The sequence below is a fragment of the Kogia breviceps genome, chromosome 5 (assembly GCF_026419965.1).
Source record: "Kogia breviceps isolate mKogBre1 chromosome 5, mKogBre1 haplotype 1, whole genome shotgun sequence".
Taxonomy (NCBI): Eukaryota; Metazoa; Chordata; class Mammalia; order Artiodactyla; family Physeteridae; genus Kogia; species Kogia breviceps.
This window is the reverse complement of record NC_081314.1, coordinates 141,847,005-141,860,930: the sequence shown is the minus strand read 5'-3', so window position 1 is coordinate 141,860,930 and position 13,926 is coordinate 141,847,005. Positions and strand designations below refer to the sequence as shown.

Below are 13,926 nucleotides of genomic sequence, written 5' to 3'. Positions count from 1 at the left end.
TATGTTGTGTTCCATTATTTCAGTTTTCTTATTTGGGAACTTATTATGCATATGTTGGATGTTCCTCATGGTCTCTTGTATTTATCTTTTTCTCTGCTGATTCTTTTTAATTCTTAAATTTTCACACGATTTGTTTGAATTTTCTCATTTCTGTCCTGTATGTATTTTGAGCCCCTTTCAGTTTTACCTCCTTTTCTGTGATGGTTTTGTTTTATTTTTTCCTTCCACTTCTTTTCTGAGCTTTTCTTATATTTTTTATCTCTTTTGCCTCACCATCTTATCCCTGAACTCTCATAGCTCTGTCTTGTGTTCCTCCCTCATAGAAGCAATTGCATCATTACCTGAAAAAATTCATGGTGAAATGCATGTGCACAGTTTCCATCTGCTTGATGGTGCTGTTTTTTTCTGCTGGGTAGTCATTTACTCATTCGGTAAACATCGAGTGCCTGCTCCTGCTGTTACTCTACCCTTGTGGAGTTTACATTCCAGGAGTACAGATGATAAGTAAAATAGATAAGCACTTATGGAGTATTTTAGAAGGCGACAAGCGCTGCAGGGCAAAGTTAGGGCGGGGAGGGGGGGATAAGTGAGTGTTGGAAAGGGGGTAGTGCAGTTTAGAGTGGGCCAGGAGTCCTCATGAAGATGCGTCATTTGAGCACCAACTTGACGGAGAGGAGGGAGCGAGTGTGAGAGAAAAAATTACCCATGGCCCTTGTTGAAGATGGTAAAGCAGACTTCGTTCAGGGGGGAACTGTTGCGATAGATGTAGGGTCCACTGCAGTGGGGAGAGGAGGCTCGACTCTGAGTGCAGCGTGGGCAAGTGGTAATTACCGCCAGGGAGCAGAGTGGCGGGGGTCACTGGATGGAGAATTACTGAGAAGAAACATCAGGAGGGTAAAGGGATAAGCCGGCTCACAGGGTTCTTGCTGAAGGCAGGCCAGGCTCATCAGACACCCTCCGGGGGCCGGGAGAGGTGGAGAATGAGGTACCTGGTCAGGTGTTGAGGGTGATGATAGATATGGAGGATGGTTAAGCTGACTTAGCAGAATTCTTGCTCCAAGCGGACAATGTAGAGAGGAACACGGAAATCAGAAGCCGAGGCCTAGTTGAAACAGAGCTCGAGAGGCCGAGTAGAGTTGGGTCAAGGAGAGCGTCTTTGTCACGAGCCACGTGGGTTCTGGAGGAAGAGCCTCCAGGTGGGGGGAGGAGTGTATGCACACGTCCTGAGGCTCGATGAGGGGCCAGGACGGTGGAGAGGAGTGGCTGAGGGGGAGGGTTTAGAGATGAGGTCACACAGGTGGGGCGGGAGCCGCGCCCCCCCCCCCCATCTGTAGGGCCGTGGAAATGACTGGCCTTTACCCTGTGGAATTCCTTTACGTAGAAGAGCCACGTGGTCTGTGCTTTGTGTCCAAGCACCTCGGCTGGTTCTCTCAGTGTCTCCTTGCAGGAGATGATTTATTCCTGGACCGGGCGGACTGAGGTTTGACGTGTGAGTCTCTGACCTTTACCCCCGCCCCCCGTATGTGAGAAGCATCTGGGGGGCGGGTCACAGCTCCTGCTTCCCGCGTGGGGCGTCGGGAGCTTCCCTCCCAGGTGCCCCTCACCTTCCAGAAGCGGCTTTCTGCAGCCGCGGGCCTCACTTCGGCTTCTGGCTGCGCGGCCCCTGCTCGTCTTCCCCTATTTCACGGCACTTAGCCGTCTCCTTGCTTCACCGAGCAGCGCGTTTGTGGTTTTGTGTCTTGTTCTTCTGGGTGGTTTCCAGGAGGCCGGGCGGGCGGGGGCGTTGCTGACTCGACGCCACCGTCCTGCAGCCCAGAGCCCTAATTATGGGTTTGGCATTAGATTCCGGAGAACAAAGAAGAAGAGTTTGTGGAGTTCGCTAGCGGCCTCCTCCGTTTAAGGAATACAAAGTTACAAGCCGCAGCCTCTCAGCCCCCTCGGGAAGCCTCGGCGGTGGCTTCTGCGGAGAAAGCCGGCGGCCGGTCAGCCAGGGAGACCCGGAGCCTTTGGGCGCCCCAGCTTCTGGTTTGGCTCTGGCGCCGGGGTTCCAGGCCTTCCTCTGGACTCGGCTCCTCGGGGCAGAGCCTGGGGCCCCCCTGCCGCGGGCGCCGCGAGGGACGCACCCCCCCAGGGCCCGGCTTCTGCCCATGCTGGTGGGAGCGTGGCGTCTGCTGGTCCCCTCGGAGGGCCCCACGGGCGGGCCAGGGCGCTGGGATCTGTCTCCTCGTGTCGGCTACACGCGCACGAGTGCGGGGCCTGCGTTTCTCTGTTGAACCTTTCTCAGGGCAAGGGCCTCCTTGCTGATGTGACAAAAGCCGTGGCTCTTCTCCCCCCGAAAATCAGCACACACTGTACATTGTTTCCGCGGTTCACTGTCATCCTTACGTCCAGGAGGGGCTCCTCTTTGAAATCATGCCCCCTCAGTGAGGGACCCCCCCACTTATCACCTAACGGTACCGGCGAGGTACCCCCGCTGTCCACGGCCCTGGGCTTCTTTTCTCCCTGTTGAGCCGTCTAGGTGGAAGTCTGAGCGGGAAGTTCTTGGTGAGGTCTTGGGTTCTCCTTAATTTCAGTTATACAAGTTATTCTCTCCTCTCTCACCAGGATTAACCAAGAATTGTCTGGTACACCTAAAACAAACACAGTGTTGTATGTCGATTACACCTCAATTTTAAAAAAACAAAAAGAAGTGTCAGTCCTCTTCTTACCATGGGTCTTAACTCTAGTTGAAATATGTTTTAAAATTCTTGGCTCTATGGGCTGTACTTGGACTAATTCTTTATCTTTCTTATGTTGGTAGGAATTGAATGGACCTGTGTATTGTTAGAATGCCTAATTTATCTGCAAATATTATATTAATTTTTTATTCTCTCTACTGTATTTCTTAATTGAAATCAAGGATTGACAAAAGAATCATAAAATATTTACTCTGCTAGTTTCCAGGGTACTTTACTGCTTTTTCCTTCTTATGCCATAGAGATTAAGGAAGGAAACAGTTCTATTGATGTCGTGATTATAATTTGGTATTCAGTGGTCAACCCAGATCCTGTTCCCATGAGATTAACTGAATACGTTACGATTAAATAGAAGCAGAGCTAAGTACTATTGTGTTGTTTAATTGATAAAGTTCATGAAATTGTTTTCTCTGATTTTAATTCTGGGACATACTAGTAAAGCATACTTCTTAAAATATACTAGTGGATTTAAATTCTTAAAAATTAGATTTTTACATTTCATTTAGGTTGTACAAAAATTAATAGAATTAATTCTAATTAAATTTAAAAGTAAAATTAGTATTCAGAAGGGTTTTCATTTAAATTATCTTATGAGCTTCTTATGTTAAGAGCAAAATGAGTTCTACCCCTTGAATTCTGCTTTAAAGGGAGCTGAGAGTGTTTGTTTTATTTAGACTTCAGGGCTTTGGGATGGGCAATGGGAAGCATAGCCAAAATACTTAGCATATTTAAGGGACATAGACTAGTCCCCGCTCCCAAAATTTCACATAATGTGAGAACATTGGTGAAAGTTTTTTCACCAGATGACTAGAGAAAATAAAAGGTAAACAGATTTAAACGCAGGGAGGACAGATTTTTTTTAATGCTTTGATCTGTGGGGCCATTTTAAATTTTTGTTGTTTTTCTTTTTTTCGTCTTTTTGTCAACAGTTCTGCCATCACATTACCATTTGAGAACAATCACAAACCGTTTCTCGAGGTCGTTTCAGAAACACGTTGTTTTGTGTTTCTTGTGTGTTTCCTTTGGTTGGTGCTAGTTAATCTTCTCAACTTCCTGTTCCACGCAGACCCCAGTCGCAACTTGAGACCGTCAAGCCCACGGTCACAGGAGGGAATGTAGTTAATGTCCATATTCTGTGACCCAGTGATCATCTCCAGAGAAGTGAATGGATGCTCTGTTGTGAAGTCTTTCTTAAATGATTCATGAACCAGGGAAATCTGGGCTTGACTGTCCACCAGCGGGAAGCAGGACACAGAGGGGCTGGGGGGCTCAGTGAAGGGCCGTGTGGCCGTCGGGTGGTATATCCACGACCTCCAGGCCGCCCACGAGGCTCTCTGGGCAGAGGACACCCGGACAGCAGCCGTTCTCAATTACTCATGCATTTGACAGTGTGTAATCAGCTTAGTCAGCATAATTGAGAAAGAACCGAAAGAAAAGGGTCTTATTGTGTCATATTCCTTCTGAGGAGATCGTCATACACGCTCCGGTGTAAAGGTCTGTGAATCTGCCTTTCCCCCAGGCCCTTCTCCTTGCCCTTTTGAAATCAGACATTAGTTTGGAGTCTCCAGTGGGAACGAAGGTGTGTCTGGAAGGCGGTGATGGGATGAGATTCCTCGCCCCGATCCCCCGGGACCCCCCAGGGCTGGCCCTTCCCCATCTTGGTATCCAGGCATCTGGTCTGTGACAAGCACTCAATGAGTGTCTGCATCTTTGAACAAACTGATGGTTACGGAGGCTGACTTTTCTAGTAAACCAGGTGGATGAAAGAGCCGTGCTAACGTGTTGGGTGGCTGTCTCCGCTCCCCCAGGAAATGCTCTCCGGGGTGGTGGTCGTATCTGGGAAGGATTCGGTCCAGCACCAGGGAGTCTCCTTGACAGTGGAAGGAACCGTGAACCTCCAGCTCAGTGCCAAGAGTGTGGGTGTGTTCGAAGCATTCTATAATTCTGTTAAGGTAAGAATGCTTGCGTTGCACGTTTTCAGTTCGTTTTTCAAATGTCCGTGGTGGTTTTCACTTGCTGTCTGGCCTGTTGTTTGTCGCTATTTTGCAAGGAATGGTGGTAGTCATGCTTTTACTATTTACTAATCAAACTGAAAAAACATTCAGATGTTTTGATTTTGAATATATGCTGTTATTGAAAGTCTGCTTGTTTTTATTCCCGTTAGATAGGATTAGGGGAACTTTAGGGGGGGCTGATTTCAGCCCTTAAAGAGATCAGAGCTGTCTGAGAAGTGCCTGGGCCTTCTGGCACTTACCTTCCTGGAACAAAACTGTTATTTTAACTGTTATTTTAATCCAGCCGCTGTTGGATATGGCATTGAGGTAAGATGCAGGTAGAGCCATGCTTTTCTGTCACTTACAGTTCTGTGTTCTAGAAAGTGAAGTCTTTTTTGTATACTTATAGTTTCCTTTTCCTGAAGGACATATTATTAACTCTTTAAGTTTTGAGGGGGGAAGAGTTGAGAGGAAAGAAAGGTTCATTAAGAGTGTTCAGATTCAGGACCTTCCCCGGTTTTTCCACAGTTTTCTTATTTTCTTCCATCAACACTTAGAGACTCATTTCAGAAGCTGTGGATTTTCTCAAAGGGATTGTAAATCAGTGGCTTAGAGTACCTTAACTAAGTAAGGTGTAACACCTGCCTTTTAGGCAGGTTCCAAGTGTGAGTACTGTTTCCCTCCCAGGGCCCGGCCGAGGAGGCCTGCGCGAGGGCCCCGCACCTTTCCAAGTGCCGTGCACATCTGCTTCACCCTGAAGGTGGAGGTGCCGGCCGGAAGGGTCGTTAGGACAGTCAACTGAGATACTTCGGGATAAGGGAGGGAAGTATATCAGTTCACTTCCTACTGTGCACCAAACACCTGAGCATCCAATCCTGCAAATGAACCAGAGACCTTGGGCCCACTCACCGCTGACAGGGCACCAGGATGCTAGTGGCCGAGGGCTGGGGTGTGGTGTCTCGGGAGATTATTTAATAGACGCAGTGACGTGAAAGAAAGTGCATCAAGAAGTGCTTGTTGATGGACTGACTTGGGTTTTCTTTACAGCCCATCCAGATTATCAACAGTACCATCGAAATGGTGAAACCGGGAAAATTTCCCAGTGGCAAAACAGAAATTCCTTTTGAATTTCCTCTGCACGTGAAGGGTAACAGAGTTCTGTATGAGACTTACCACGGCGTGTTTGTCAACATTCAGGTGAGAGTTTCCTCGTCCTGTGAGGCTGACTTCACAACTTCTCTTCTGCAAAACAGCTTGGTCTTTCTTTCACTGAAAGTTCATGGGTGGACCCAAGAATTTAATACTGTATTTATTGCTGAGCCCTCCCATGTATATTCTGTATTGATTTCTCATTTTGCCCTGCAGAACATATTTTATGTATGACCATTATCTTTGATGGGGATCTAGGAGGACCCAAGCTGTAGCTTCTTTCCAAAATTCCGTTGTTTCTTTGGGGCTCTGTTCGGGCCACACTGACACTGTAAGGGCTGCTTTTATTGTTGGTAGTAGACATTCCCTCACTTCTCTCCGGCAGCCGCACTAACTTGTCTATTTTATGCGTATAAATATCTCTTTGTTTCATACCCAAAGGCTCCTGCTCTGACATAGGCTTGTATTCTTTATTGAACAAACCTTGTAAATGAGGGGGAAGTGGATTTATGACTTCCCGTCTACCTCCGCTGGTTCAGGGTTCTTTCACAGTCCCTATTGTTGTCTCAGGCACAGTTTGGAGTCATGACTCAGAGCGAGAGAAAGAGAGCCTTTCCTTTATTCAGCGGAAAGAAAGGTACTTTTGTGTTATCAGCCTTGCAGCGGTTCCCCTGCTGGATGAGACAAAAGTATTTTGTCCTACGTGTGTGCGAGAGGGCTGGCAGTTAGGAAATTTTTTGATTTATTAATTTTTGGCTGATAATTTGGTCTTAGTAGAGACCATTCCCCTGCTTAAAATGTAGCACTTTTAAAATAAAAATCCTCCGGACACTTGTGAGAGTTTAACCAAAGGTTTGTCTGTATGTGAGTTTTATGTATGGCCTGAGAGATCGGTCAAGAAGAAACTCATGTAGTGTGATGTACTCTATCGCAATAAATACCCTTCTGTATAGAAAAACTTTTCTAGTCCTTTGTTATCGGTGCACCTGTTTCAGGCAATACATATACTGAAGGCTTTGGGCAGCTCATGAGAAGTAACAGTAAAGTGTCTAGGTTCAAAGGAGACCCCTGGCATAGACATACAGATCGCTGCTGAAGAGACCCTCATCCTCTGACCAGCTTTCTAGGTTGGGAATACTTTATCACCATGAAAGAAAGTATTGCGTTTTTACTTTTTAGCAAGACTGAAAATATCTCAAACGTTGCATTTTCAAAATTACTTTTATTCTCTTGCCAGAATCAGCATCAGCCCGCTTTACCCACACAGTAGTTCTTTGATGCTGCTTATTTAGCAATAGAAGCATATCTTCATTAGAAACTGAATAGAATAACTTCAGATTTTCTGTGGTCATACTTCTTACTTGTCACGTTCTTTTCCCGTGTTTATCATTCTTGTTAAAAGATTAATTTGTTTAACATAAAATTGGAAATCTCACCCTTTTCCAAATGTTGCCAAGAAACCAGACAGATATATGTGCAAAACTTGCGTTCCTGTGTAGCTGTGTGTAAGTTGGAAACTAGTTAAAATGCAGAAGAAGAGTTAACATGTGGTTAATTCTTTAGTAAGGTACATAATCACCCCGACCCCCTTCATTTTGGTCATCAGATTTTATTACCACTCTGAGAGTTAACCTCAGAATGGTGCAGCTTGGAATTCTGCACCGCCCAAATGTCTCATAAATTTCTGAAAACGTAGAGATGTCTTCTCAACCTCAAATTTATAAGAGCTTGTCACCTTACACTTAACCACTAGATTCATCATTTATTAGAATTTTGCCACCTTTGTTTCATCTGTATTTATTTTTTTTCTGAATCATTTCACAGTTAGTTACAGAATCTTGACAATTCATTTCAAAATACTTCAATATCTATCACCAAGAAATAGGGACATTCTTCTACATAATCCCAGTTAACTATTTTCACACCTATCAGAATGAATAAAAATGCCCCAATATCATTAAATTCTCAGCTCTCATTCAAATTGTCATTACTTCTTTTGAGAAATATACTTCTTGAGAGAAACTAGGATTATAGCTTCTTGATCTCTTTTTCATTCATCAGTTCACTCAGTCTCCAGATGGGGCTTTTTCTACCCTCCTTGTTGGACGGTGGAGCAGGTGCCCTGCAGAGAGGTGCCACACGGGGCATCACCTTCTCAGTGCCATCACTTATCGAGCTTCCCGTGAAGAGTCCCGGGTGCGTGACTTGGGGTTGAAAGTGTTGTTATTGAGCCCTAATAACATCTTTCTCAAATTATATGGGTGCAAAGACATTTTAATTTATCCTCTGAATTGTGTTGTAGTAACATAATGTAAAAACAGGAAAAATCATAAGACAGAATAAAGGCTTTAAAATGTAGCCAGTATTAAATTGCCAACTTGCAGGGGCTGGTTTCCTTGTAACTTCTTAGAGGGCTTGATCCTGTTTGCTCTGATTCTGCTTCTCAGCCATCGTGCATCCATTTCTCATCCTTCTTAGTAGATAGAGCATACAGGAAGCTGTCGTCCTCTGTGCAGCCACTTTTTCCTTTAAAAGTTGTTTAAATCACGGGGAAGTTTTATTATGGTTGTTTTACTCTTGTGGCCATACTAGCAAGGTTTTATACTATAAAACACAAAATACAGCAGTACCAACATGTCTGCTGAAATTGTGTATTCAGAATTAAATGATGGAGATGCTAGTCCTTGTTCACAGACTCCTTTCTAGGAGTCTGCTTTAAATCTGTTGACACGCGTTTTCTTTCCTCGTTCCTGTCCTGTGTTTACTGACAGTCAAAAAAATCAAATCTTGAGAGTTCCCTGGCGGTCCAGTGGTGAAGGCTCCGTGCTTCCACTGCAGGGGGCACAGGTTCCATCCCTGGTTGGGGGACTAAGATCCTGCGTGCTGAGCATCCATTAAAAAAAAAAAAAAAAAAAATCGAATCTTGTACCTCCTCTCGGAGCCCTGCTCAAGTCTGACCCTCCTGAGCCCCTCTGACCTCCTGTAGCTCACAGCGTGTGGATCACTCCTTAGTAACTGGGAAGGATCATGACAGAGCGAAAAGATCCAGGGCTTGGCAGCAGACAGATCTGGGCTGGAGTTACAGAACTGCGTAAAGATTCAGAGCATGGGTTTCAGCAGCAGGCAGGCAGGTATAAGTTCACATCCCACCTCTGTGACCCCAAGCAGCCTTCATGGCCCCTCTTCCTGGGTGGTTGATGAGGCCTCGGTGTGAAGTAGTTAGCGTAGTGCCTGGCACATAGAACATGCCAAGTAAATATTTTCTGAATGATTAAATGAATGAATGAATGGTGACTATCCTTATATTTTGTCAACAGTTCTTATTTGTATTATCAGAATTAATTGAGAAAGTACATGTGAAAGAACTTCACGTGGGACTTCCCTGGCGGTCCAGTGGTCAGGACTCCACGCCTCCACTGCAGGGGCCACGGGTTCCATCCCTGGTCCGGGAACTAAGATCCCACAAGCTGTGCTGTGTGGCCAAGAAAAAAGGAAAAAAAAAATTTAAGAACTTAACACAATTCCTAAAACATAACCTCGGTGTTTTTCCTCTTTTCTCCATCTTTCTCCCCTTCCCCCCACTTACCACCAGCTGCCTTATATTACTAATTATTGCTTTCACACTTAAAAACCTTCAGTGACCAAAAGTTGGGGCCCATTACTCATACTCTCTCATCTGCAAGTTATAGAAATCCAGCTCAAACTGGCTTAGCCAAAAAAGGGATATTGGATCATGGAACTCTCAATTCCAGGGGACCATCTAGGCCAGGGCGGACACCGGTCAGCCCCCAGCTCGGCGTTCTCGGGGGTGAAGCTGGCTGTTGGCCGGCGGCCGCAGGCTTACGATCTCCTGGCCTGGCAACCCCAGCAGAGGGGACTGTTTCCCGTGGCCCAGCAGCAGTCCTGCCTTTCTGGTCACTTCCACACCCCCGTGGCATGGGGGGAAATCAGTCCTGCCCAAAGCCCTGAGACTGAAAATGAGGAAGGGATGTTCCCATTGGGAAAACGATCAGGGAGACCAGGCAAAGCCCGAATAAAATGCTGCCTATTCTAGGCAGCGTGTGGGCTGTACAGGAGAAAGACAGTGGGACATGCATACGTGCATGTATATACTGTACATGAGACACACAAGCGTAGCATATACATACATATATGATACAGCCCTCACTAAGCTTGTCTGGTTGGGGAGACCAGATTGAAATCTCGGTAGAGATTATCTATATCTATATCTTTGTATATATATATATATATGAAGGCCCTTGCAGACAAAGGGTGATTCTTTTTTTTCTTTAATGTTTTAATCTCCCAGGAGTACCTTAAATGCATAGCAGCTTCTTGTTTAACGTGGACAGATTGGTCATAATAGTTGTAGCTTCTTGACTCAACTGTGCATATAGTTCCAGTTCTACAAATTATTTTAATGTTTTTCTCGGATGATTAAAACAACAGCTCACTTTATCAAACGTACATTCTGTGATTTTTTGTTTAAGATTAACGTTAAGACAGTGATCGTGCTGTAGAATTTTGTTCCCGCACAGTCTCTCGTGGACGGGAATGTGAAGGAACAGGCTCAGGTCAAGCCGAGCTTTCGGCTCGGGGCCCATGGCAGCAGGTGCACCGGCAGTGGCGGGTTCAGAAGGACAGCACGGGGACAGCAGAGGAGTTGAATACGGCCAAGTTCAAAGCAAGCGTGATGCTCCGTCCCTTTCCCGTCCACGTTCTTTTGCTCGCAGGATACGTCTTTGCCGGCAGATGGAGGGGGGGCCGAGGAGAAGGACAGGACTGGCCGTTGGGGAAGCTGGCTGACGGGCTCTGGGGCTTCCTTACACGCTTCTCTTCACGTCTGCATACATTTTAATTTTCTAAAATAACGATTTTGCAAGGACTTTCCCCTCTTTTTTCCTCCTGAGGTTAAGATACGAAGAGCTCACTTTGAGATGCCCTGGAGGCCTGAGCTCCAGGACTCTGAGCCCTGTCGCTGGTATCGCTTCTCTTCCCCCCGTGGGGCGCAGCTCTGCCCTTGCCCCGGCACCCGGCGCCGTGCTGCCCCTGCAGAGAGCCCAGCGAGTGAGAGCGGGTTGGGGGCTGACCCGCATCTCCCAGGTTGGCCTGTGAAGTCTAGGTGCCGTCCAGGGGTTTGCAGCCCTGCTGCCTGTGTTTTCTCATCCTTACTCTACAAAACAGCTGCCGTTTTACCCAGAGCTGCTGTGTGCCAGGCCTTGGCTCAGCACACGCTACCTCGTTGGGCCCTCACTAAGGTACTGCTAGCGAGCAGGAAGCTGAAGCTCAGGGAAGCTGTGTTACTTGTCGGGTTCACCCAGTAAGGCGGGTGACCGGGTCTGGGCGAGCTTCTGCGCCTCCCGGCCTGCTCTTGCTGCCCTGCCTCTCTGGTCTCTCCAGTGTTACAGGTAAGACTCTGCACCAGTGTTCCGGGGGGTCCAGCTACAGGATGGCCGAGGAATAACCTTAAAGTGTTTTTTAATAGCAGTGTTTTTGTTCTGAGCATTAACTCCCCCTCTTATGTATATTACTTTCATTAACACATTAATTGGACAAAGTTTCCCTAAAATATGTTGACTGACTTGCCTCTTTGTAAGTAATTCCAAGATGAAAGCAAGCCATCTGAAAGGATGTTTTCTCCTCTGCCTCTCCCCCCAGTATACCCTGCGCTGTGACATGAGGCGGTCCCTGCTGGCCAAGGACTTGACCAAGACCTGTGAATTCATCGTTCACTCTGCTGTAAGCTGCACTCGGGGGCTCTGGGCTCAGTAATAGGAATCTTCTGTGGGGTCTGGGACTGGACCCCACTTACAAGCAATAAGTTAGCCTGGTAGTGTTTCGTGGGTGCTGGGAGAGACCCGGGACTCCTGGCTTAGAGACGGGGGACTGTATTTCTCCTGGCATGGCTGGTGTCAGCGTGTGTGTCGTTCCCCTGGGCCAGAGGCCTGTGGGGCGCTGCCACGGGCCCAAAGGGGCGCTGCTCCTGAGGGGTTTTGTGCCTCAGCTGCGGAGCCCCAAGCCGGGGAATCCGCCTTTGTTACAGCAGGCAGTGAGCAGGCCTGCTCTTTGTCCTGGAGGGAGACATCACCTCGTCCCTGAAGGCAGCTTCAGCCAACAGCTGGGAGAAATGGCCCAGCCCAGGGAAAGAAGGCCAGGGCCTTGCATTCTCGGCCTGTGCAGCAAGAACACGCAGGGATGGCGGGGCCGGGGTGGGGAGCCTCTCCTGACACCTTCTGCTAGTGCTCTGCAGTGACGAAGTGTCCTTAAAACCTCCCCTCACGCGTCAGTGCTGCAGGCGACACGTGGTGCGTAGTCGGTGCCCACGGCCCTGGTCTCCTCGTGTCTCAGCCTGTCCGTGTCCTTCGGGGCAGCGCCTTTTACACTATTATGAAATGTCCGTGGGTGTCTTTTAGTGATGATTAAGTGAAAATGTAAGACAGACTTCTTGTGCGTAAGATCGGCAAAATCACTGATGCCCTTGCATCCTTCTTGTGGCTTTTTAGGATTTCCAATATTTGTAGTTTCCCTGTTTATAAATTTTTAATAATCATAGTGTTAAGTGTTTCTTTCAGCGATACAATATTTTATGTAAAATATGATGAAATATTTATCCTTTTTGGAAGTTAACCTGGTTTAGATGGATATTTTCCTTTTTTCCATCAAGAGTTTTCAAAGTGAAGCAAAAAAACTTTTTTCTCATGTAGATTATCCTCTAAAAAAGTCACCTGCCATTTTATGTGCTAAATAAAAAGTGCCTCCAACTTTGTGAAGAAGAATGAGCCCAAACCCAGCCCCCCGCCCAGAGCTGGGCCCGCGGACCCTGGACCCTGGCCCATGGGTGGCCGCAGAGCTCGGGCTTCCTCCCTGTTCCTGGGGGTTCGCCCATACTTGGCCTTCAAGAGTCTTCATGACTGATTTCACTAGAAGCCAAACCATGCTGTGACCTGTAGTACATGAAGTTCAATATTCCTCTGTATACTGTGAGGAAGAATGTATTATTCCCTAGAGAATATGTTCATGAACCTATTAGTAAAAAGAATATATTCAAGAAGAATATTTCCTAGAATAAGCTTTTGGTGAGTGAGTGAACTATTTTTTTTTTTGAGTGAGTGAACTTGGCAAATCGGTCGGTGCCCTTCCTCCTCCGCGGCTCCCCGGCCGTCTGGGCGTCAGTGGCCTTTTGGCCCCAGCCCATGAGTAAAAGACACTGGGCAGGCCCCGCGAAGCTTGGCTCTGTTGATGGATTCTGCACTTACGTAATGCAGAGATGATCCTTGTTAACCAAGTACGGCAACATATAATTCATTACGTTAACATACAACTACTTACGTTCTAGGTGTGATTCTTCCTGGTAGACAGTTGTACAGCTGAGTGGCTAAGAGCGCCGGCCTTGGAGCCAGGCTGCCTGGGCTTGGATCTCACCTCTGCCCCATGCTTGAGCCACCATTTGAGCCCTCTGTGCCCCACTGGCCTCTGTGAAGTGGGACCAGGGCCAGTGACAGCACTCACAGGGTATGGTGCCGATTCAGTGGCTTTTATTCTCAGAAAGAGGTTCAAAATAAATGTCTCCCAACAATACTGTTCTGTTTTTAAATTCTGGACCTGAAAGGGACCTTGGAGACTAAGAAGCCTGTCCCCTCATCTGTAAGATGAGGAAACTGAGTCACGGGGATGAGGCCCTTGGACAGCGCACGGCCTTCCTGGTTTCTCGGCAGAACTGTGTTTGGAATCCAAGCCTCCTGCCCCTTAGTGCCAAGGTCTTCCTGGTTCACGGTGCCACCTTGTGTTTCCTTACATGGGGAAAGGCGAGTCTGACCTGTGCCCTCTCTGCTGATTTTGTTTTCTCCTCCTCTTGTAGCCTCAGAAGGGGAAACTGACTCCGAGTCCCGTGGACTTCACTGTCACACCCGAAACCTTACAGAATGTCAAAGAGGTAACATGTCCCTTACACGCCGGTGCCAGGGAGGCTTTCTTAGTAACCGGATCCCACTGACAGACTGTTGCCCACCTGTTCTTTATTTGGGTATCAAGTCATCAGCAAGAGGAAA

The 13,926-nt window shown here is 47.1% G+C and overlaps 1 protein-coding gene across 5 annotated transcripts in view; it reads left to right on the top strand.

The window, feature by feature from the left end:
* VPS26C (VPS26 endosomal protein sorting factor C) overlaps positions 1-13,926 on the top strand; it is a 45,622-nt gene that overhangs the window by 24,727 nt on the left and 6,969 nt on the right. For 4 of the 5 annotated variants that reach the window (XM_067035107.1, XM_059064070.2, XM_067035108.1 and 1 more), the window contains exons 2-5: positions 4,544-4,687; positions 5,777-5,926; positions 11,537-11,617; positions 13,737-13,811. In XM_067035107.1, the coding sequence (XP_066891208.1) occupies positions 4,547-4,687; positions 5,777-5,926; positions 11,537-11,617; positions 13,737-13,811 (447 nt within the window). In that variant the 5' untranslated portion in view covers positions 4,544-4,546. The remainder of the gene's footprint in view (positions 1-4,543; positions 4,688-5,776; positions 5,927-11,536; positions 11,618-13,736; positions 13,812-13,926) is intronic. The other variant, XM_067035109.1, reaches the window with a different exon arrangement.